At 34.1% G+C, this 22,202-nt stretch overlaps 7 protein-coding genes across 9 annotated transcripts; 6 read left to right on the top strand and 1 right to left on the bottom strand.

Moving 5' to 3' along the window:
* The first annotated feature begins 106 nt into the window (after window positions 1-106).
* On the top strand, window positions 107-4,096 carry LOC8275333 (splicing factor YJU2). 2 transcript variants are annotated; one of them, XM_015718947.3, is made up of 8 exons: window positions 107-446; window positions 547-696; window positions 791-925; window positions 1,035-1,100; window positions 1,484-1,534; window positions 1,646-1,771; window positions 2,748-2,832; window positions 3,467-4,096. In XM_015718947.3, the coding sequence occupies exons 1-8, from the start codon at window positions 249-251 to the stop codon at window positions 3,679-3,681; spliced, it is 1,026 nt and encodes a 341-aa protein (XP_015574433.1). In that variant the 5' UTR covers window positions 107-248; the 3' UTR covers window positions 3,682-4,096. The 2 variants fall into 2 exon arrangements, with proteins under 2 accessions (XP_015574433.1, XP_015574434.1); XM_015718948.3 differs by having other exon boundaries at window positions 112-446; window positions 3,470-4,096.
* Window positions 4,097-4,235: 139 nt separating this feature from the next.
* Window positions 4,236-7,757, top strand: LOC8275332 (cationic amino acid transporter 8, vacuolar). 2 transcript variants are annotated; one of them, XM_025157262.2, is made up of 2 exons: window positions 4,236-6,524; window positions 7,625-7,757. In XM_025157262.2, exon 1 carries the CDS (start codon window positions 4,706-4,708, stop codon window positions 6,500-6,502), a length of 1,797 nt encoding a protein of 598 aa, XP_025013030.1. In that variant the 5' UTR covers window positions 4,236-4,705; the 3' UTR covers window positions 6,503-6,524; window positions 7,625-7,757. The 2 variants fall into 2 exon arrangements, with proteins under 2 accessions (XP_025013030.1, XP_048231603.1); XM_048375646.1 differs by lacking the exon at window positions 7,625-7,757 and adding an exon at window positions 7,152-7,600.
* A 687-nt stretch (window positions 7,758-8,444) lies between these two features.
* On the top strand, window positions 8,445-9,485 carry LOC8275330 (2-hydroxyisoflavanone dehydratase). The gene has a single exon (XM_002518747.4). It carries the CDS (start codon window positions 8,449-8,451, stop codon window positions 9,355-9,357), a length of 909 nt encoding a protein of 302 aa, XP_002518793.1. The 5' UTR covers window positions 8,445-8,448; the 3' UTR covers window positions 9,358-9,485.
* Window positions 9,486-14,349: 4,864 nt separating this feature from the next.
* Window positions 14,350-15,674, top strand: LOC8275329 (probable carboxylesterase 12). Its single transcript, XM_002518746.4, has one exon. The coding sequence runs from the start codon at window positions 14,401-14,403 to the stop codon at window positions 15,559-15,561; it is 1,161 nt and encodes a 386-aa protein (XP_002518792.3). The 5' UTR covers window positions 14,350-14,400; the 3' UTR covers window positions 15,562-15,674.
* A 570-nt stretch (window positions 15,675-16,244) lies between these two features.
* LOC8275328 (2-hydroxyisoflavanone dehydratase) lies at window positions 16,245-17,856 on the top strand. Its single transcript, XM_002518745.4, has one exon. It carries the CDS (start codon window positions 16,582-16,584, stop codon window positions 17,689-17,691), a length of 1,110 nt encoding a protein of 369 aa, XP_002518791.1. The 5' UTR covers window positions 16,245-16,581; the 3' UTR covers window positions 17,692-17,856.
* A 618-nt stretch (window positions 17,857-18,474) lies between these two features.
* On the top strand, window positions 18,475-19,707 carry LOC8275327 (probable carboxylesterase 12). Its single transcript, XM_002518744.4, has one exon. It carries the CDS (start codon window positions 18,625-18,627, stop codon window positions 19,591-19,593), a length of 969 nt encoding a protein of 322 aa, XP_002518790.2. The 5' UTR covers window positions 18,475-18,624; the 3' UTR covers window positions 19,594-19,707.
* An 893-nt stretch (window positions 19,708-20,600) lies between these two features.
* On the bottom strand, window positions 20,601-22,063 carry LOC8275326 (probable carboxylesterase 5). The gene has a single exon (XM_048375736.1). It carries the CDS (start codon window positions 21,640-21,642, stop codon window positions 20,716-20,718), a length of 927 nt encoding a protein of 308 aa, XP_048231693.1. The 5' UTR covers window positions 21,643-22,063; the 3' UTR covers window positions 20,601-20,715.
* Between the last annotated feature and the right edge of the window lie 139 nt (window positions 22,064-22,202).

The following is a 22,202-nucleotide window of genomic DNA, read 5'->3' as shown; positions in this document are numbered from 1 at the left end:
CGAATAAAAATAATATAAAAGAGAATATATTATTATTAATATAATTAATATTTATGGACTGGACCTGGACAAAGCTGTCGGCCTGGCCCTGTATTCGCACAGGTAATGGCTTTCGAAGGCCATCGCCTAACCATATTGATTATAAGTTTCAATTAAATCTGTTTTCCTGTGCAACTTTAGCTTCGTTGATTGTGTAGCTATATCGTCTGAAGAAGAAGAAGAAGGAGGAGGAGGAGGAGGAGGAGAAGATGGGAGAAAGAAAGGTGTTGAACAAATATTATCCACCGGACTTCGATCCCTCAAAGCTACCTCGTATTCGGAGACCAAAGAATCAACAGATAAAGGTCCGCATGATGCTTCCCATGAGCATTCGCTGCAATACATGCGGTAATTACATCTACAAAGGCACCAAGTTCAATTCTCGCAAGGAAGACGTTCTTGGCGAGGTATGTACTCAGGTTTTCTTTCTTCTTTTCTTTTCCTTTTTCCTTTTTGTTACTAAATCACCTGATTATTTTTAATCAAAGTCGATTATTCTTGTTGCAGACATATCTAGGGATTCAAATTTTCAGATTTTACTTCAAATGCACCAAGTGCTCCGCTGAACTTGCCATCAAGACTGACCCCCAAAATTCTGATTATGTTGTTGAGAGTGGTGCTACCAGAAATTTTGAACCTTGGCGTGCTGAAGACGAGGTTAGCTTTTTCTTTTTCTCTTTTTCTTTTTCCCTCTTAAATTTATGTATTATGAACATTCAGTTGCTCACTTTTGTTTAATTTTTTGTAACAGGAAGCCGACAAGGAGAGACAAAAAAGGGATGCTGAAGAGATGGGAGATGCAATGAAATCATTGGAGAATAGGACTCTGGATTCCAAGAGAGAGATGGATATTCTCGCTGCCCTTGATGAGATGAAGTCTATGAAGGTAATCTTTGTCTTTCTTTCGTGTTTGGGAGTGACGGGGTTTACACTTTGTTCTCTATTGCTCCTTCCTATACTAATATTAATTTTTTTTTTTTTTTTGGTTGATGTAGTCTAGACATGCTACTGTCAGTGTTGATGCAATGCTCGAGGCCTTGCAGCGCACTGCTGCCAACAAGGTATACTTCTTTCAATTCTACATTTATGTTCATAAATACATTTGATATGAATAGGTCTTTCTATCAACATCTGGAGTTGGGTTTTACCTTCTTATTTGGTTCATATATCAGAATGACGGAATGAGCATGACTGTGTCCTAAATCTTAGTGTTTCAACTTTATTCTATCACCGTACCATATATTATCACCCTCAATATAGCAATTGGTGGAGCATTTGCAGTACTGAATTGAAGCATTTTCCACTTCATATTATTTCTTACTTACAAATGCTTGCTACTTACTAGTTGGGGATAATTCTTTGTTTCTTCTGCTAACTTTTTTCTTTTCTAATTTTTTAGCTGTATCATTTATCTTGACTCCTTGATGGATTTTCATGCTTACAGGAGAAGAAGTTGGAAGAAGAGGATGAAGCTCTTATAAAATCTATATTTGAAGTTAGTATTGGCATTCGTTTTGTGTTTCTTTTCTTTTGGTTCCCTTCATTACTTTTAGTTTTTTGGATGAATGCTTACTAACATGGTTTTCTTTGTTTTTAAACTTTAAAGCGGAGGCCAAAAGAGGTTATTCGTAGGATCTCTGATGAAGATTTTGATGATGATGATGATGATGATACTGTTGGTTCCGGTAAGCTTTCAAATGGCAATGGTGAAACATCCACTCATAATCTGAAGGTATGATAATCCTGGAATTTTGTTTATGCCTTTTTGTTGTCCGCGTCCTCGATATTTTAGTCATTTTGCAGTGCTTAAAATTGGCCAGCTTTCTCTTGCTTACTTTTTCACATTTTCAAATCCAGATAGCTTGAATTAAGATAAAGCTGGTGTCTTTTTTCGTTGAAGTTAACATGAGTTCTGCTGCAGTTATATTTTTGGTTCATTTAAAATGTACAGTGTGAGGACACAGAAAATGGAAACTCATCATTTCTGGATATAAGGGTTGAAATTAATAAGTGAATTTCAACAATTTTCTTGGTTGGATGGATAGGATTGCATGGATGGCAAAAAGTAAGTAAAGAAAGTGGAACAATAGGCAAGAAAATAAAAAGTCCACCCATGTGCTGTTCAGAAAAGATGGAAAATGGAAGGAGATATATGGAAAATATGGTATAATGATAAATAGGGACCTTGTGAAAGTTAACGCTAATAACTCTCTTTTCTAACCCATTTTTCTTCCATTTGGAAAGATGAAAAAAAAAAAGTTCAGGTAGGAGTATATTTCATATTTCTCCTCTAGCTCTTCTGCTCTGCTCTACCAAATGATGGATATTATTTTCACCATCTGTATTATTTTTTATATTTATTTTTATTTCTCACATTTCTCTCCTACCAACTACAGTGCTGAGAAAATAGCTTAACAACACTTTTTCCATGTGTGTTAATTTAAAAGAAAATTTTGATAAAATAACATTCTGTCTGAGTAATTGTTGAAATCCATCTCACATCTAAATATTTTTGGTTTTTCTACAACCATTTTGTTTTTTCAATCTGCATCTATCTTTATTATATATTTTTAATTTCATGTGCTTTTGGAAGTGTCTTTTTTGTTAAAAGATGGAAGCTTGTAGCTATCTGTCTTGCTTTTCCTTTTTCTTCTTTCTAAAATCAAATATTGAGTCTTAACTTATGCTTTCACTTGTGTGCAATGCAGAGGAGAAAGGTTTCTGATGAACTTCCCAGTAAACCGACAGATTCATTAACAAAGGCCAATCCTGTGGACAGCTCAAACAACAAAGGTATTCTTGTGCAAGTATGCTATAAGGTTATACTTGAATGCGGTCCTTATCATTGCATGTAATTGATGTTGCTCATGTACAAATCATCTCAATTAAGCATTCCCTTAACTTTTCCTCGTTACATCTTTTGTGGGATAAATTCATTCCTTGTGTATCCTTAGTTGTATTAGCATACACCAACCATTTAATTGCATTTATGTACTTCTCTGCGTCTTTAAACAAACATTCTCTTAACCTTATAATAGCAGTTGGGTTTGCGAACTGTTAGAAGGGTCGCATTGAGGTTGAAAAAGTTCTTTCCAACCTCAACTTTTATTTTATTAATTATAAAAATCGCTTATGCAAAAAGCAAGTGAATTGATGCTTTTCCAAAAAGCAGTTTATGTAAAACTAAGAAAATTAATATATTAAATCAAAAAAAATTTAGCCCTGCTTTTTTAACACCCAACATCAATCCCAATCATACACTTAAATCAGGAAAATACCTCTTAGCTACCAAGATCTTTTTTTCCTTCTATTTTATTCAATTGAAGTTCTACTTATTGTTCACAATGTTTTAAGTTTCCTTGTGATATAGGGATTTTAACAATTGGTTTTATGATGATACTGACAATTCATATTGCATGGATGACAGCAGAAAGTTCAAGTGGTTTGGGGAGTCAGACTGAAGCCAAGCGCAGCTACCTGCCTCCAATGGTCAGAATATCCGTCGTTAAGAAACCAGTCGTGAGTTCTGATAGTATCAAGACGGCTATAGCAGATGATAGTAAACAAGTGGACCAAGGAAGTAGTGATGTGGGCACTGGACTACTATCACTTTGCCAGAACTATGATAGTGATGATGATTAGTCACTCAGTGTACTGTAATCAATTTCAGTTCCTTTACCATCAACTTCATTTCACTGCTTCTTTAGATTTGGTGCCTTACGTTCCGCCTCAATCCCAAGTAATTTCTCAAGATTAACGAAATGATAAGGAGGAAGGAGGTGATCAAATCAGGCATTAGAACTGTCACTAAGCTGTATGCCTGAACTTACAAGTGATTTTGTTACAGTGCTTCAACCGATACGAGTCTGAGGCAACTGGCTCAAGCTAGCAAGCATTTAACTGGAATCATAGAAAGCTCAGTGGATGGTAAATTTGTTTCCATCAACTCAACAAGTGCTAAATTTGACTCCTTGGAGATTGTCTGAATGGTTACATATAATTTAAAGTGTGGATATGTGGGATTCTTATTGATAAGAAATATACAATCTTTATTGTATGTTTGTGTGTTCAAAATATTACTGTTTTTGCAGCTCAATTTTGATTAGGTATTAAAATAGCAAGTTCAAAGCTTCTTAGGCATAAATGAATTCTATATCTTTTTTTATTATTGAAATATTATGCTTTCTTTTATTTCTCTTTCCATTCTATTTTCTCTCTATCCAAACAATAATCATGACCAATTAATCAGGGTCATGACAGTTTTATCTTGGGATATGCCTGAGTTTGATTTTATCAGAAAAAAATAATTTGCAAAGAAACTCTAAATTAGAGACTACAAAATAAATTTATAATAAATATTGAACTTACTATACAAGATGCCAAATATAATTAATCATATATAAACAATATTCTCTTTAGTTCAACAATGCAACATTTTTTTTTTGAGAAGACTCAACAATGCAATATCATTGTTTGAATGTTGGCTGCCTCGTAATATAAACTTGGCTACTGTGTATCTAGTTCTGGTATTTATGTATGACAGATAATATTACCATTTGTATTTTGATTACTCGAGTCCAATTGTCGATCAGATTGTGGTAATTTTCAATCAGAAGTACTGCAGAATTCCAATTCTTACAGAACACTCTCTGTGTGTCTTCTATATATGTCTCAAACTATAACTTCATCGGAAGATCTTACCCAGCATCCATTACTGACCTCATCATCCACATCAATGGAGTTTCAAGACCAACCAATCAAATCCTACTGGAGATGGAGAAAGCAGGACTTTTTCCCAGAACCCACTTTCCAAAACCTCTCCACTTACACTTGCGCACTCTCTCAGACCTATCCTCGCCTCAAAGACCGCCTTCTCTCTCGCTCCTCAGAAACCAACGAGCTCGTTACTCTTCAGAAAGAGAGTGAGAATCCATTGCGCAAGTGTCTCACTTGGTGGGACCTCATGTGGTTAAGTTTTGGCTCTGTTGTTGGCTCTGGTATCTTCGTCATCACTGGTCAAGAAGCTCGAGTTTCTGGTCCTGCTATACTTCTTTCTTATGCTATTTCAGGTCTCTCTGCATTGCTTTCTGTGTTCTGTTATACTGAATTTGCTGTTGAGATTCCTGTTGCCGGCGGCTCTTTTTCTTATCTTAGGATTGAATTAGGTGACTTTATTGCTTTTCTTGCTGCTGGTAACATTCTTTTAGAAGGTGTTGTTGGTGCTGCTGGCTTAGGAAGATCTTGGTCTTCTTATTTCGCTAGCATGATTAATACCAAAAATTCTGACTTTTTGAGAATTAGAATTGATTCTTTCCCGGATGGGTTTAATCTCTTAGATCCGATAGCTGTTGTTGTTCTTTTGGTGGCTAATACCATAGCAATGACTGGAACTAAGAGGACTTCTACTTTGAATTGGCTTAGTTCTGTTGTTACTGCTTGTATAATCGTTTTTATTATTGTCGTTGGCTTGGTTCATGGCAAGAGCTCAAATTTGGTTCCATTCTTTCCATCTGGACCAAAGGGCGTTTTTGAAGCTGCAGCTGTTGTATACTGGTCTTATACAGGTTTCGATATGGTTGCTACTATGGCTGAAGAGACTGAGAAGCCATCAAGAGATATACCAATTGGGCTTGTTGGTTCAATGTCTATGATCACTGTGGTTTATTGCTTGATGGCTTTGGCGTTGACCATAATGGTGAAATATACGGAAATTAATGCAGATGCCGCGTATTCAGTTGCTTTTGCCCAAATTGGCATGAATTGGGCTAAATATTTGGTAAGTATATGTGCACTTAAGGGAATGACTACAAGCTTGCTGGTCGGATCTCTCGGACAAGGAAGATACACTACTCAGATTGCAAGGTCTCATATGATTCCTCCCTGGTTTGCTTTAGTTCATCCAAAAACTGGAACACCCATCAATGCTACTCTTTTGGTAACTATACTCAGTGCTATTATAGCATTTTTCTCTAGTTTGGATGTTTTGTCAAGCGTCTTTTCTTTCAGCACACTCCTTATTTTCATGCTTATGGCTGTTGCATTGCTTGTGAGGCGATATTATGTGAAAGATGTCACCTCAAAGAAAAATTTGGTTAAATTTCTTGCGTGCTTGTTCATCATTATTGGTTCTTCAATTGGAGTAACTACTATTTGGAGTTTAAATGGGAGAGGATGGATTGGATACGTGGTGACTTCTGTCCTTTGGTTTTTGGGGACCCTGGGAATGGCTTTGCTACCAAAGCAACATGTTCCAAGGGTTTGGGGAGTTCCTCTGGTTCCATGGTTACCATCATTGTCAATCGCGATGAATTTGTTTCTGATTGGATCTTTGGGTGTGGTAGCATTTTGGAGGTTTATTATTTGCAGCGCAGTAATGATTTTGTACTATTTGTTTGTTGGTGTGCATGCAACTTATGATTTGGCTCACCAAAACCAGGAAGAAACAAAGATTGAAAGTAGATAAAGTTCAGAAAACGTGAAAGCAGGTACTTGGCTGTATGGCATTCTGATCGTGTGATTTAATTACTTCTTATACTTTGGACATCAATGCTTAAGCTGTTATTGGTTTCCATTTACTGTAAATATTGTAGGTAAAAATTGGGAAATAATTCAATTTGTACTTCACTTAGTAAACTTGCATTGAAATTATAAATTCACAAAATTAGCCAAGTGATTTAACATTCCAGTGAAATAATCAAGGTTGCATCCACAATCATATAACAAGAACACATCAAGCAATTATCTATGTGATAAAATTTAACTAGAAACAAACTCCTCAGTTGGTATTGCATACATATAGAATGAAGTTCTCTAATTTAAACTGCAGTTAATTGTGTTTCGGCATCAGTTTCGTAAGTTCATAGTGTTTGTGTTCTTGATTTATAACCCATTTGAATTTGCAATTGCAAATGCATATTTCTTTTTGAGCTTGGTGAGGTTTAATTGAACTTGTTGTATGATGTTTGTGCGTTTACAGTGATTGCTAGATCCTCCTTTGCTGGAGGATATGGTATGTTAGAAAGCAGAAGTGAAATAAATGAAAATTCCCTATAAATCCTAGGCTATGATCTCTAAACCACAGAAAGTGTTTGCTGATCTGCTTGCAATTTTAGGGTTGGAGAGTATTAACTATGCTTACCGAACATTTCAAGAGGAAAAATAGTATTAAGCATGAAACACATAATGGATGCTGATGTTTAGGGCCGGACGAGGTAAATTGAAGAATATTTGGTGTCAAGAACCATTTCAACTTAAGATAGCAGTTGCAGGAGACTTGTCAAACTCTGGTAGCTCATAAGGCTATTATTTTATATCTTTGATTTGTCATTTTTCTGCAATCTTTCTAACCATGTTCCATTATCGTGATGAGAAATATCACAAGTAAATTAATTAAGTGCACCCAAACATTGAAAAATCCATATATTGTGAGAAAATATTTGGACGTCTTTCTCTTTCAGTGTTGTCTACGGACTATTAAGTTTCTTGCAATATTTTATTTTGGACTCACTTGCCATGAAATCTCATTATGTACTGAACTTTCGAGTTGTCAAAAGTAATTGGAAGTATTCTGTAAATCACTTGGCAGCTAAGGGCATTGGCAGTTTCCGGATCACTTGTGTTCTTCGGATAGATTATGCATAGCATAACACACTTTGATTCTTGCCAATGCATATTGAGCCAGGACGCGGTGCCATGCTCATCAATATGTGAAGCCATCCATTGGATTGCTTCCCATGCATCTTCACATGCAATAGGAAGAGGGTCTTCAGGAGCTCTCCTGTACTGAATGGACACGGCTACAGCAGTAGCTTTGGTTGGTTAATAAATGAGCCAAGGAACTGCCATGGATGTATACGAGGAGAGGGAGTTTAGTATCTAAATTGGTGATTTCGGGGAGAAAGAGAGGAGGCATATCCTGTTTGTGTATCATTCGAAAAAGTAAAGGGTACTGCTACTTTTTCAAGAAGTCTCTCTCTACACAAAATAATAAGATGCACTTCAATGATTCAAATTTTCTGGCCAAGTGAAATTCAATAAACTAAGTTTTTGAAAAATCTCAATTTCTAAATGTACTGTAAATTTATAACTTCTGTTTTCAAGAAAGATTATAGAATTTATTTTTCTAAAGGAAAATACTTGGTCTTGTTTCTTGTCATCTCTCTAACATTTTCAATAGCTGATTGTTTGGTAACAGAAAGAGTCAAAACTGATATCTTGGCCTGTGAATCCATTACCACCACATCTTTCCACCCATTTCATTAATTGTCCTACTCAACAGGGTCCCCTACTACAAACCCGTTTAATTAATTTTCCAACTTCCAACCAATATCTAGCTACTACAATTTTCAATTCTCTCGACTCTCAGTTCACTTCAATCATTTATCTTTCTCTCTCAAATATATATATCCAATGACTACAGCCTCCACTAAAATAACCCATGATTTTCCAGGATTCTTCAAGGTATACGAAGATGGTCGCATCGAGAGGTACTGGAATTCTGAATATGTTCCTCCGGGTTTAGATCCAGAAACTGGAATCCAGTCTAAAGATGTTGTGATCTCGTCGGAAACTGGCGTAAAAGCCCGCATCTTTCTCCCAAAAATTAAGGATCCATCCCAAAAACTTCCCCTCCTCGTCCACTACCATGGTGGTGGGTTCTGCATTGGTTCCGCTTTTTCTAGCTCCTTCAGCAATTTTCTCTCTGCTCTAGTCTCCCAAGCCAATGTCATTGCTATGTCTGTTGAATACAGGCTTGCTCCTGAGCACCTTCTACCAATTGCATATGATGATTCATGGGCTGCGCTTCAATGGGTAGCAAAACACTCCGAAGGAGAAGGACCAGAATCGTGGATAAACAAGTATGCGGATCTGGATCGGGTTATCTTAGCAGGCGAAAGTGCCGGAGCCACCCTAGCTCACTATGTTGCTGTCCAAGCTGGAGCTAGGGAATTGGCTGGTGTGAAAATAACTAGGCTACTTATAGTGCACCCGTATTTTGGCCGTAAAGAGCCCGATCCAATTTATAAATACATGTGCCCGACGAGTTCCGGGGCGGATGATGACCCGAAACTAAACCCGGCGGCGGATCCGAATTTGAAGAAAATGAAGTGTGATAATGTGCTAGTTTGTCTGGCAGAGAAAGATTTCCTGAAAAGCAGAGGGGAAGCTTATTACGCAACAATGGGTAAGTGTGGATGGGGAGGCAAAGTGGAGTATTATGAGAGCAAAGGAGAAGAACACTGTTTTCATTTCTTCAATCCCAATAGTGACAACATTGAGCCTCTCATTATTCAAATTGTTGATTTCATTAAGCATTGACTTCTGTGATTACATGAAATACTTTTTGTTTCTTGGTTTTCTACTTCAGAATCCTTTGTGTTCTTCTCTATTTAGGAATTGTATTACTAGCTTCCAATAGTATTTCGTTTAATCATTTTCATAAAGTAGCTTCATTGTTCTTTTTTTTTTTTTTTTAATACTTTTTTTTGTCAAAATTAATGGATGTATTCGTCCGTCTAATATATATATATATATGAAACATTTTTTCTAAATTAACTATTTAGAAAGAAACATATTTTTTCTTTATGGATATATTTGTCGGTCTAGTATATATATATGAAACTTTAGTAGTAAGAATGTCTTTTATTGATTTTCTTATAATCAGACTTATTTAAATATCAAATAGTCAAATTGTTGTTTTATATAGTCGCACAAATCTCCGAATTAATTATGTTAAAGTAATTGAAAAATATAAATATAAGTCTTAATTATTTAATTTCTTTTTAACATTTCTTTATTATACTTATTTTTATTTTTATCATTGATCAATGAATTTATGATTTTGTATATATATATATATAAAGAAAAAAGAAAAAGTAAGTTATCCAAGAATTTCTTAGTTGTTTGGCTTTGAAATGCTACATTCATTTTATATATAAGAATTAAGAGTGACCATTTTATTTTCTTTAATATAAACCAAAAAAGAAAATCCTCATTTTAGATATTGTTGAAATTTACCTTTTGGAAAAGTGGACTAGTCCCAATTCCAAGGAGCATTCACAAATTAGATAATAATTTTAACCAAATTTCTTGAAGCCAAACTATAAACTAAACCTCAAGAGTGTATACTAAATTAACTTTTGAACATGTTTTTAGTTAACTAATTGGAAATGTTTTTTTATTTCCACTAATTACAAGTGCTATGGTTATCCAAAACTCACAAACAAATCATAAATCATAAATCATACAAAGCTCCCATAAATAAATAAATCACTTTTGTTACCACTGTAAAAAAGAAATAATCTAACCCAAAACTTACTCTCTTGAAGACTTGAAGTCAATACCCAAAATAAAAGCTAATGAATGGAAAATGCAATTAAAACTTAGCCACAACTTTCAACAACTTTTGACTATTGAATTCACATATGAAAATTATTGAGAAAGTAGAGTCATTATGCACCAAAAGACTTTTGATGACTTGAGGGTCGTTGTTCCGTTTTCTTGCTATGAAGCGTTTGTCTTGTCAGATTTTATATATATGATAGACACTAATAAGTCTTTGATGATAAAACCAAAAAGCACTCTCACCGAAAAGAAATTTGATGATCAATTTGTAGAATCATTGATCATTGTTAATTTAGTATCTGGAATTAGTTTAATTAATTCGGCGAGTGCCGAATAGAATCTTGGCGAACAGTAAATATTATTTAAGAGTTTTAACGTAGTCGTATATTTAAAGTTTGAAGTCAAGACTTTAATTGAGCTAGAAAATTTTTACCATTTTATTTATACGCTCTTATATATTCGTAGATTCATTTTCTATTTTCCACACATAAGACACAGTTGGTTCTTCATTCTTGGTGATCACAGTCATGACTAATGGTTTTGGTTTCAGATATTAAAACTTAGCTTAGATATAAAAAAAAATTTAGGATCGTCGATTTAAAAAATACTACATGCATAGCATATGAAACAAGAACATGACTAATTTGATAGTATGTATTATAAAAGTCGATTATCTACTAATTATCATGATTAAAAGTTGTCCGTGCATAAATTTTATTGATATGGTAATTTTTTTATATTCAAATTTATTTTAAAAATATATAAAATATTGTTCATTATCATAATTTCAGTCACGATAAATATTGAAATTCGAATTTTGGTATTAAATTAATAGCTTCTAAGAAACTAGGATTGATTAATTAGCTAAAATTCTAGACGATAAGCTATGAAGTTTTATCCAAATTCTCTGAGATCTTAGATGTTCAAACCATAAACATTTGATGTGTCTAAGTTAGTATTCGCAATTGCACGAACCATTGTTGTAGTAAAGCGGTAAATTCACCACGAGGTCGATCTCTCGAGGAACTATGAAGTCACTTATTATATAGATTAATTATCAACATAAAATAATAAAATTAAATCTAAATACTCTAAATCAATATTTGAGAGAATAATATTTATAAAGTAAAGTATAATAAATTATAAAATAAATATGAATGATATGATGTATGAAAATTATATGCTAAAAATAGTATTTAGTCTATCCATTTATTTAGTAATATCCTTATTTTACTTTAAGTCTAGAAGATAAGCTATGAAGTTTTATCCAAATTCTCCGACATCTTAGATGTTCAAACCATAAACACTTGATGCGTCTAAGTTAGCACTCGCAAGTGCACGAACCATTGTTGTAGTAAAGCAGTAAATTCACCACGAGGTCAATCTCTCGAGGAACTATGAAGTCACTTATTATATAGATTAATTATCAACATAAAATAATAAAATTAAATCTAAATACTCTAAACCAATATTTGAGAGAATAATATTTATAAAGTAAAGTATAATAAATTATAAAGTAAATATGAATGATATAATGTATGAAAATTTTATGCTAAAAATAGTATTTAGCCTATCCATTTATTTAGTAATATTCTTGTTTTACTTTAAATCTAGAAGATAAGCTATGAAGTTTTATCCAAGTTCTCTGTGATCTTAGATGTTCAAACCATAAACACTTGATGTGTCTAAGTTAATACTCGCAAGTGCACGAACCATTGTTGTAGTAAAGCAGTAAATTCACCACGAGGTCGATCTCTCGAGGAACTATGAAGTCACTTATTATATAGATTAATTATCAACACAAAACAATAAAATTAAATCTAAATACTCTAAATCAATATTTGAGAGAATAATATTTATAAAGTAAAGTATAATAAATTATAAAGGAAATATGAATGATATGATGTATGAAAATTATATGCTAAAAATAGTATTTAGCCTATCCATTTATTTAGTAATATCCTTGTTTTACTTTAAGTCTAGAAGATAAGCTATGAAGTTTTATCCAGATTCTCCGAGATCTTAGATGTTCAAACCATAAACACTTGATGTGTCTAAGTTAGTACTCGCAAGTGCACGAACCGTTGTTGTAGTAAAGCGGTAAATTCACCACAAGGTCGATCTCTCGAGGAACTATGAAGTCACTTATTATATAGATTAATTATCAACACAAAATAATAAAATTAAATCTAAATACTCTAAACTAATATTTGAGAGAATAATATTTATAAAGTAAAGTATAATAAATTATAAAGTAAATATGAATATATGATGTATGAAAATTATATACTAAAACTAGTATTTAGCCTATCCATTTATTTAGTAATATCCTTGTTTTATTTTAAGTCTAGATCTATTGAATGAGATCATGATGTGCATTTTTCTTTAATTACTCAAGTTCATGATGCAACTAAAACATTTTTCTACTAACATAGATTTGAAGCAAATATGGTGTTTCTAATAAATTCAACCTAAATATTTTCATAACAATTATTATTATTAAATTAATATGATGGTTAACTAATAATAATAACTGAAACTAATAAAGATATGAAGATAAAGAAATCACTCATTAAATAAATAAATAATAAAATTCATACAAAAGTAAAAAAGTTAAACTAAATACTTATGGAAACTAGCCTAACATATTTAATTCAATGATCATGTTATTAAATAGAAATACATAAAAATAAGAAAATAAAAGCTCTCTTGAAATCCAGAATCCTTCAAGTAGAAAGACAATTGGATCTCACTCTTCACTTTTTGAAAAACTTCTTAGTTCTTAAAAGAACAATAAACTAAAAGCTAAAGTGTTTATAATGAATTGTAGAGAATTTCAAAGAAAAAAATGGTTGACAAAGAGAGCTGACAGGGGAGACTTTTCCTTCTCTTTTAGAGCTAGATTTACAGAGATATATATAGAAACTCATCCTCCAAATAAGTCTCGTTAAAAACAAGTATACTCAATATAAGTCTATTAAATAAATAAGACTATAATTGTCATTGTCTCCACCAAATATTATCTTATGAATAACTCTTAATATAAATTCTAATAATAATACAAAATGATTAAAATGTCCCCCTTAGACCTTGTAATTTTCAGCTAGGCCTATGCTTAGCCAGTTCATGTGTTTGCCACACAAAAAAAACATGACTAATTTGATAGTATGTATTATATAAATCATTTATCAATTAATTATCATGATTAAAAGTGATCTGCCCACAAATTTTTATTGATGTAATAATTTTTTATATTTAAATTTATTTTAAGAATATATAAAATATTGTTCATGATCATAATTTCAGTCACCGGTAAATATTGAAATTCGAATTTTGGTATTAGATTAAGAGCTTCTAAGAAACTAGGTCTAGGGATAAGCTAAACTCTCGAGGAGCTTATATGAATAGTTTTTTAATATCTAATTAAATAATTTGGCAACTTGTAAAGACTTATAGACACCAAGTCTTGAGAATAGACAAACAAAAAAGACTTTCACTAGAATGAATTCACCATCAAAGAATCCCTTCAAAATCAGCAGCAAAATTGATAACTTTTCAATGAAACTTTTATCTGCTTTTACGCAGTTGAATAATCAAAGCTTTTGAGGGAAGAGATTGAAATAGCATTCTAATTATGTTTGTTTTGTAACATGATTATGAAGTAGAAGTATGTAATTTCACATTTCTGCATTAATTATAGTTTGGAAAAGGATGAAAGTGGGACCACATAAATAGTTACATTTAAGCTAATTGCATATTTCAACACATATTTGATATATGTATATTTCACAACTTGCTGTAAGTTTCTTATTTGGAAGCTTTTTGAGGGTAATGTCACTTGACAATTACCTATCATCACAGCTTCACAATAACAACAAACCAAAGTGCTGGACCATATACAATAATTTCTTTTGTTTCCTGACACATAGGGATGCATAGTACACTAAAATGTTTTTTGTTGCATGTGACACTGTGATCTTGAACATATGTATAGATACATACATATCTGTTGTATTCATGTCAATTAATCCTTCAAGATCTTCATCTTTTTCTTTGAGAATCAATAGCCACTCATCACTCAGATATATGCATCTGCTTATCTCTTTGTCCTCTATGTCTCTAACCAGAATTCGTCCCATTTCTTTTCATAGTCATCACTCCATCTTTCAATCCTCCAAAGCAAGACCCCATAATTGTCGCCAAATTCTAGTTTATTCATCTGTTTCCATGGACTCAACCGCCACTGAACTTGCTCATGATTACTCTCCATTTCTTCGCATATACAAAGATGGCCGTGTAGAAAGACTCATGGGCACTGATATAGCTCCTCCTTCTCTACACCCCATAACCCAAGTCCAGTCCAAAGATGTTGTATTCTCACCTCAACACAATCTTTCTTCCAGACTATACTTACCGAGAAATGCCAATCCTAATCAGAAACTCCCTCTCCTCGTTTACTATCATGGCGGTGGATTTTGCATTGAAACTCCTTATTCTCCTATGTACCATAATCACCTTAACAACTTAGTAGCAGAGGCAAATGTTATAGCAGTATCTGTTGATTACAGAAGAGCACCAGAGCATCCTCTTCCTATCGGATATGATGATTCTTGGGCAGCACTTAAATGGGTTGCTTCACATTTGAATGGAAATGGAGCAGAAGAGTGGTTGAACAGTTATGCTGATATTGGCAAGGTGTTTTTAGCTGGAGATAGTGCTGGCGCTAATATAGCTCATCATATGGCTATTAGAAATACTGAAGAGAAATTAGTTGGTATTAATCTTGTAGGGATTGTTTTAGTACACCCATATTTTTGGGGCAAAGAACCTGTAGGTAATGAGCCTAAAGAAGCTGAAAAGAGAGCAACTGTTGATGTTATATGGCATTTTGCATGTCCAAAAACAAGTGGGAATGATGATCCTTGGATCAATCCACTTCTTGATCCTAAAATGTGTGGCTTGGGATGTAGGAAGGTGCTTGTTATAGTTGCAGAGAAAGACTTGTTGAGAGACAGAGGATGGTATTATTATGAGAAGCTGAGAAACAGTGGATGGGGAGGACTTGTGGAGTTTATGGAGATAACAGAGGAGGATCATGTTTTCCATTTGCAAAAGTCTACTTGTGAAAATGCTCTTGCTATGCTCAAAAGAATGGCCTCTTTCATCAAGGAAGATTAGGCCTGATTTATGTCATTTTTTCTGCTTTGTATGCACCCTTTAATCTTAGCTAGAATAATTTGATCTTGTAGGGTTATTAATTTATATCATTCAATCTTGTGCCAGTTACATAAGCTACTCTTTCAATTATTTCCATCAGTTTGTTCGGCTAATTGCAAGAACCTACCAACTCATTATCATGTCAAAGATTGTTATATCTTAACCAAGTCTTACTGTTTGCCCCCAATTCAACTCTCACCTTTTGTTTTAGAAATACAATGTAGAGAAGTTAGATGAAAGTATGAATCTTAAACTTTAGACATGAAAACTAACTTAGGAAGGAATTGCTATTGGTCTGATGAATTATAAAGATGATAACCAAATCTTTCAAAATGATGATTGCATTCCTTATCTTTTAGGTGCCACCCTTCAGCCTGGAAAGTAATTAAATGATTTGTTTTGGACTTGAGTGGCAGTTGTCTGACAAATAAGTAAATATATTTTTCCATATTTTATGAGATGAAACGATCTTGCAAAGAACAGAGGATATGGCAAAATGCACCGAGTCCAAATCAACTTCTTCTTACTTTTAAGTCATATTTTCTTACAAAAAAAATGATATGAGTTGTAGCCTTGTTGGAAAGATAGCAATTGTTGGAAGTTTGAACTGCTCATAGCAGTGACAATTAATAATAAAAGTGGTGGTTGGGTTGGGATACATTCACATGGAGATCTTAAAAGTAGTAAAAAATTGCACCTACTGTTAGTGATTATGAGAGACTGAGAGTAATCAGAAGAGTAATGGCCAATAGAAATTAACTCCATATACTGAAAACAGCAACACAAGTTCTAAAAACATCATAGTAAAATGCAAAGAAAGACTTGTCCTTTGTGCTTGTAATAGCTGGAAAAAGAGTAGAAACAAACCTAGCGCCTGCTAATTCTCAACAGAAAGTCGAGCTCTTTCAGGTACCCAATACAATTACAAACCTCAATAATTCTATCATATTAACATACATATATCTTCAAATAAAGCAGGCAATGTTTCTTTGTCGCTCACTTTGTCATTTCAACGTTCGTTTCCCATTTCCAGGGCATTCTCATTACCTTATTTCTTCGAAAAAACAAGAAATCCACACTCTTTACTACTCTGCTCTTTCTCCTTCTCTTCAAAACATTTCTCTGCAATGCTTTGCTCGATCTCTGTCATCTAACAAAGACCCATCTCGCCCAACAGACCCGTTTAACAATAAAATAGCTCATGAGTTTCGTTTCTTCAAAGTTTACGAAGATGGTACTCTCCAAATGTTTAATCCAATCCATAAAGTTCCTCCCTTTAATGACCCAGTTACAGGAGTCAACTCCAAGGACGTTCTAATATCATCCCAACCTTCTATATCAGCTCGTGTTTTCTTGCCCTTTATTCATGACCCAACCCGGAAACTCCCTCTCCTATTTCACATCCATGGTGGTGGATTCTGCTTCGAATCCGCTTTTTCTCTACCTCACCAAAAATACCTCTCCACCTTGGCTGCTGAAGCTAACGCCATCGTAGTATCCGTAGAGTACGGGTTGTTTCCGGATCGACCTATACCCGCTTGTTATGAGGATTCATGGGCGGGGCTTCAATGGGTAGCAACCCATGTAAATGGGGATGGACCTGAGTCTTGGCTGAATGAGCATGCGGATTTTGAGCAGGTTTTCGTTGGTGGAGATAGTGCTGGAGGTAACATTTCTCACAACTTAGTGGTACGGATAGGGTCAATGGGTCTACCCGGAGTGAAAGTAGTTGGTATGGTATTGGTGCATCCATATTTTGGTGGTACGGATGATGACAAAATGTGGTTATATATGTGCCCGTCCAATGATGGGTTGGATGATCCAAGACTCAAACCAAGTGCAGAAGATTTGGCCAAGCTTGGTTGTGACAAGATATTGGTGTTTGTGTCTGAAAAAGACCATTTGAGAGCAGTGGGGCAATGGTACTATGACGAGTTGAAGAGAAGTGGGTGGAAAGGAAATGTAGAGATTGTAGAAAACAAAGATGAAGGGCATTGCTTTCATATTGACAATTTGACAAGTGAGAATTCTGTTGCTCTAATCAAAAGATTTGCTTCATTCATCAAGGATGAACACAATTACATAAGGTGAAGCTAATGGATGTGTTGGGGGTCTGCTAAAACAGTGTTAGTTTAGCTGGAATATTTTTAGGTATGTCTGTTATTGCTCAATATTATTATATTTGTTTTTATAATTCTTTGTTTATTTATTTTGTTGTTTTCTGCTTTTGATAATGATGTTATGGATTATATGATATATCAGTGTTTGGATCTTTTCATAGGATGTCATTAACTGTTAAGAACATAAAACATAAGAACCAAACAGAAAACAATGGCATAACATACAAACACTTAAAAAGAAAAGAAATATGTTCATATATAATAAAAGAATCCCTAAATAGCTCACTTTTTAAAGCCGTAAATTCTTACCTATACTTGATATATAAACTATAATATATAAATAACATATAAATAAATATTTTATATTTTGAGATATGATTTGAATTACTGAAAAAATACATTATATAAATGTAAGTCATTTTCGCCATTCGTCTTATTATTTAAATTATTCACATAAGAAGTATACTTATAACAAGACTCTCATGAGTCATGATACATGGACACATCAAGAAGAAAACTTCATTACAGAATCTGCCAAACTAGCTACTTAATTGTGACTCACTGAGTCAATATCTTCAAACGTCATTGCTTACGTGAGTTGATTTCTTATTATTCAATTTCTTTTTTATAAAAGTTTACCATATGTTAGAACTTTATAATCAGTAAACTAGAATAACAGTTTGTAATTGAGCCTTTGTCTTCATATTCTATGAACTTTTTTCTAAAAATTTCTGAATTATAAAAGCTAACATATAAGTGTTTTTACATAATTAGTATATGCATATGATGAAATCCTGACACTCAAGATAATATATTATATATAGCTGGCAGTTTCCATGTAAAGAGTTAAGAGTTAACCTCATATCATCCCTCCTCTTCTCTGCAACTAAAAAGCTCTTGAGATATGGATTCAAGAAAACCTGATGAAGAAGAAGAAATTGTTCATGATTTCCCTCCTTTTCTCCGCACATACAAAAGTGGCAGAGTAGAAAGATTTATGGGCACAGATATTATCCCTCCTTCTCTTGATTCCAAAACCAATGTCCAATCTCAAGATGTTGTCTACTCACGAGATCTCAATTTATCTTCAAGACTTTACCTTCCCAAAAACATCAATCCTGACCAAAAACTTCCCCTCCTGGTTTACTATCATGGCGGTGGATTTGTTATTGAAACTCCTTACTCCCCGAACTATCATAACTTCTGTAACAGATTAGCTTCCCAGGCTAATATCATGATAGTTTCTGTGGATTACAGGAGAGCACCAGAGCATCATCTGCCTGCTGCATATGATGATTCTTGGACAGCGCTCAAATGGGCTGCATCTCATTTCAATGGAAATGGTCCTGAAGAGTGGTTGAATTGCTATGCTGATCTGGGCAAGGTGTTTCTTGCAGGAGACAGTGCTGGTGCTAATATAGCACATCACATGGGCATGAGATATGGTGAAGAGAAGTTGTTTGGGATTAATGTTATAGGGATTGTTCTAATACATCCTTACTTTTGGGGTAAAGAACCTGTTGGCAATGAGGCTAAAGATTCAGAAGTAAGATTAAAGATCAATGGGATTTGGTATTTTGCATGTCCTACAACAAGTGGTTGTGATGATCCTTTAATAAATCCTGCTACTGATCCAAAACTTGCAACTCTAGGTTGCAATAAGGTGCTTATATTTGTTGCTGAGAAGGATTTTTTGAAAGATAGAGGATGGTTTTATTATGAGAGTTTGAGAAAGAGTGGTTGGGGAGGAAGTGTGGAGATAATTGAAGCTAAAGAAGAGAACCATGTGTTTCATTTGTTCAATCCTGAGAATGAGAATGCCAAGATTATGGTTCAAAATATTGTATCTTTCATTTGTCAAGATAAGCCCTGATCAAATCATTATCATAGTTTCCTTGTTTTCTGAATACAACCTTGTGTCTAAGCTTTACTTTTTCCTTGTTTTGGACTAGAACCCTTTTGAATAATATGGCAATTATTTGATGAAGTTTAAATCTTTTCCTTGAAAAAAAAGTCTATATTCTTCAATTGGAAAGAAGAAACAAATTTCTTCTCAACTATCACAACTTTACCAGTATTATAACCATAATTATTGTCTCTATGATGAGCACTTCAAATCTCACCTGCCCCCATCCCCATAATTGCTAGCTTCTCAACAAACCAACAACTCATATCTGTAATATCCAAAGTTCTATTAGGGGTTTTTAAATATTTAAAACATATATTTCCATATAAGTAAAGTGGAAAATGTGATACATTTGTCACTTGTCTTAATAATTAATGCATATCACTCTCTCTTATTTTTTGGACAAATATTGTAAAAATTTCACCATAAATACTATCAGATATAATTCAGTTAAGCACTTATGCATTTTAATTAGTATTAAATAACATCTTTATTGATGCATTATGCAAGATATGCCTTACAATATTTTCTTCTTTCCATTTCCTTTATCTATATCTATATCTTTACTCTTGGAAACTACTCAGTATTCTCTTTAGCTTGTTGATGTGGATTGTAATCAAGAGCTATGGGGCTCATATTTGTGCTAAAAAGGAGTTGATCTGGCGTCTACTCTACCCCTTAAGCATATTTGATAGGCACTGGGAGTCCTATGTGGCATAGTTCATCTAACTTTTGCAGCCATATCTGCTTTAGCAGGTGAGGCTGTGCTTGTTATGTTACAAGCCGAGTGAGCTTTTGTCTGAGAAAGCATCATGCTACAGATATAAAACATAAACATAGACATGTTTGAATGTGATAGTTAAACAGCTCACTTAAGTGTTGTTTTAATGTTACTTCTGATGAAGTATTTATTCACAATTCTTACACCTCCATATTCTTAACAGTCAGTCACTGCTTGAGATGGGGATGAAAGATTTGATCTTTGATAAGAACTAAACATGATTCAATATATGAGCAGAAATAAGGATGGCCACATTATGCCAATACAAAGTATTCAATTACATTAGATTTGACCAAATATATCTCATCCTAGCTAATCAACCTTTGATTGATAAAAGAAGCAAACTTTTTCAACAGGGCAAAAGCATTCTCACAACTTGGGTTGAACAAATGAAAGACATGCTCTTCTCCTTCAGTCTCCACAATCTCCACCTCTCCATCCCACTCACTCTCCCTCAATGTCTCATAATAGAACACTCCTCTCTCTTTCAACTTATCTTTTTCAGCAACAAAAATCAGCACTTTGCTGCAACCCAACCTAGCCAACCTTGAGTCCAAAGATGGGTTGATCCTCAAATCATTGAACCCACTTGTTTTTGGGCTAACAAAGGTCCAACACTCATCCACCCCACTTTCTTTCCTTCCAAAATATGGATGAACCAAACAAATTCCCAGTACTTTAACTCCATTTAGACCTTCGACTCCTGCCTGGATCCCCATGTTATGTGCAATATTGGCACCAGCACTATCACCACCCAGAAAAACTCTGCCAAAATCTGCATGATCATTTAACCAAGATTCAGGACCTCCACCATCACAATGTGAAGCTATCCATTTGAGTGCAGCCCATGAATCTTCATAAGCTATAGGAATAGGGTGCTCAGGAGCCAACCTATAGTCAACAGAAATAGCAATAATGTTAGCTTTAGTAACAATAGATGTAACACAATTGTGGTACGCGGAACAAAATGGTGAGCCAATGAGAAAGCCTCCACCGTGAAAATAGACTAGGAGAGGAAGCCTTTGGCCCGAATTTGTGTTGGTAGGAATGAATACACGCGCTGATACGCCTGTTTCTTGCACAATTTGAACATCTTTAAATGAAATGCCATGTGGGGAATTGATGGATGCAGGGATTCTATCTGTGCCAAAGAACCTTTCTACTCGTCCATCTTTGTATGCTCGAAAGAATGAACCAAGCTGGTATGCTATCTCATTTGCACTTGGATTCATCATTGACAGAAAGAGAAGAGAAGAGAAGAAATGGAAAAGAGATTAGTGAATCACGAAATGGGTTGTGATGGGACTATGTAAAGAAAGACCATAAATAAAGTGATCTCAAAAGTATGGTCTTTTGCAATTGTTTATCAAAAGTAAACGTTGGTTTTTTGCTACAATAGAATTCGATTTTCACGTTGGTTCTGGCCTACCGCGGAAAGTGCCAAGAAATTGCAATGTAGATATTGGAATCCGAAGTCATTGGTTTGCCATTTCAATTGAGTATGCAAGTAGAGCGACAGTCAAAGTGAAAACATGCATGGATAGAGACAAGATGATTATAATCAAATATGATCTGGATTCAAATCTGTTGCAGCAGCATTAATCTCGAAATCAAGTAAAGAAGACCTAGCTAAAGCTGATTCGAGTGTTCTTATAAGAAACACAAGCTTTTGTTACCCCATCTTAATGGTCAATGTATAAATTCAAATAACACTTTTTTTATAATAAATTTTTTGTTATATATGTACATGGTCTGATTTGAGGGTAGTATTCATTAATAATAACAATTCTGATTT

This window comes from Ricinus communis, chromosome 6 (assembly GCF_019578655.1).
Source record: "Ricinus communis isolate WT05 ecotype wild-type chromosome 6, ASM1957865v1, whole genome shotgun sequence".
Lineage (NCBI taxonomy): Eukaryota > Viridiplantae > Streptophyta > Magnoliopsida > Malpighiales > Euphorbiaceae > Ricinus > Ricinus communis.
The sequence above is the reverse complement of the archived record's forward strand: the minus strand, read 5'-3'. Positions and strand labels throughout refer to the sequence as shown.

Coding starts and splice junctions, on each gene's coding strand:
- LOC8275328 (XM_002518745.4), top strand. CDS start 16,582: ATGTTTCTTTGTCGCTCACTTTGTCATTTCAACGTTCGTTTCCCATTT.
- LOC8275329 (XM_002518746.4), top strand. CDS start 14,401: ATGTCAATTAATCCTTCAAGATCTTCATCTTTTTCTTTGAGAATCAAT.
- LOC8275326 (XM_048375736.1), bottom strand. CDS start 21,642: ATGATGAATCCAAGTGCAAATGAGATAGCATACCAGCTTGGTTCATTC.
- LOC8275327 (XM_002518744.4), top strand. CDS start 18,625: ATGGATTCAAGAAAACCTGATGAAGAAGAAGAAATTGTTCATGATTTC.
- LOC8275333 (XM_015718947.3), top strand. CDS start 249: ATGGGAGAAAGAAAGGTGTTGAACAAATATTATCCACCGGACTTCGAT. Junction 1,772..2,747: donor CATCCACTCATAATCTGAAG/GTATGATAATCC, acceptor TGTGCAATGCAG/AGGAGAAAGGTTTCTGATGA. Junction 2,833..3,466: donor GGACAGCTCAAACAACAAAG/GTATTCTTGTGC, acceptor CATGGATGACAG/CAGAAAGTTCAAGTGGTTTG.
- LOC8275332 (XM_025157262.2), top strand. CDS start 4,706: ATGTCTCAAACTATAACTTCATCGGAAGATCTTACCCAGCATCCATTA.
- LOC8275330 (XM_002518747.4), top strand. CDS start 8,449: ATGACTACAGCCTCCACTAAAATAACCCATGATTTTCCAGGATTCTTC.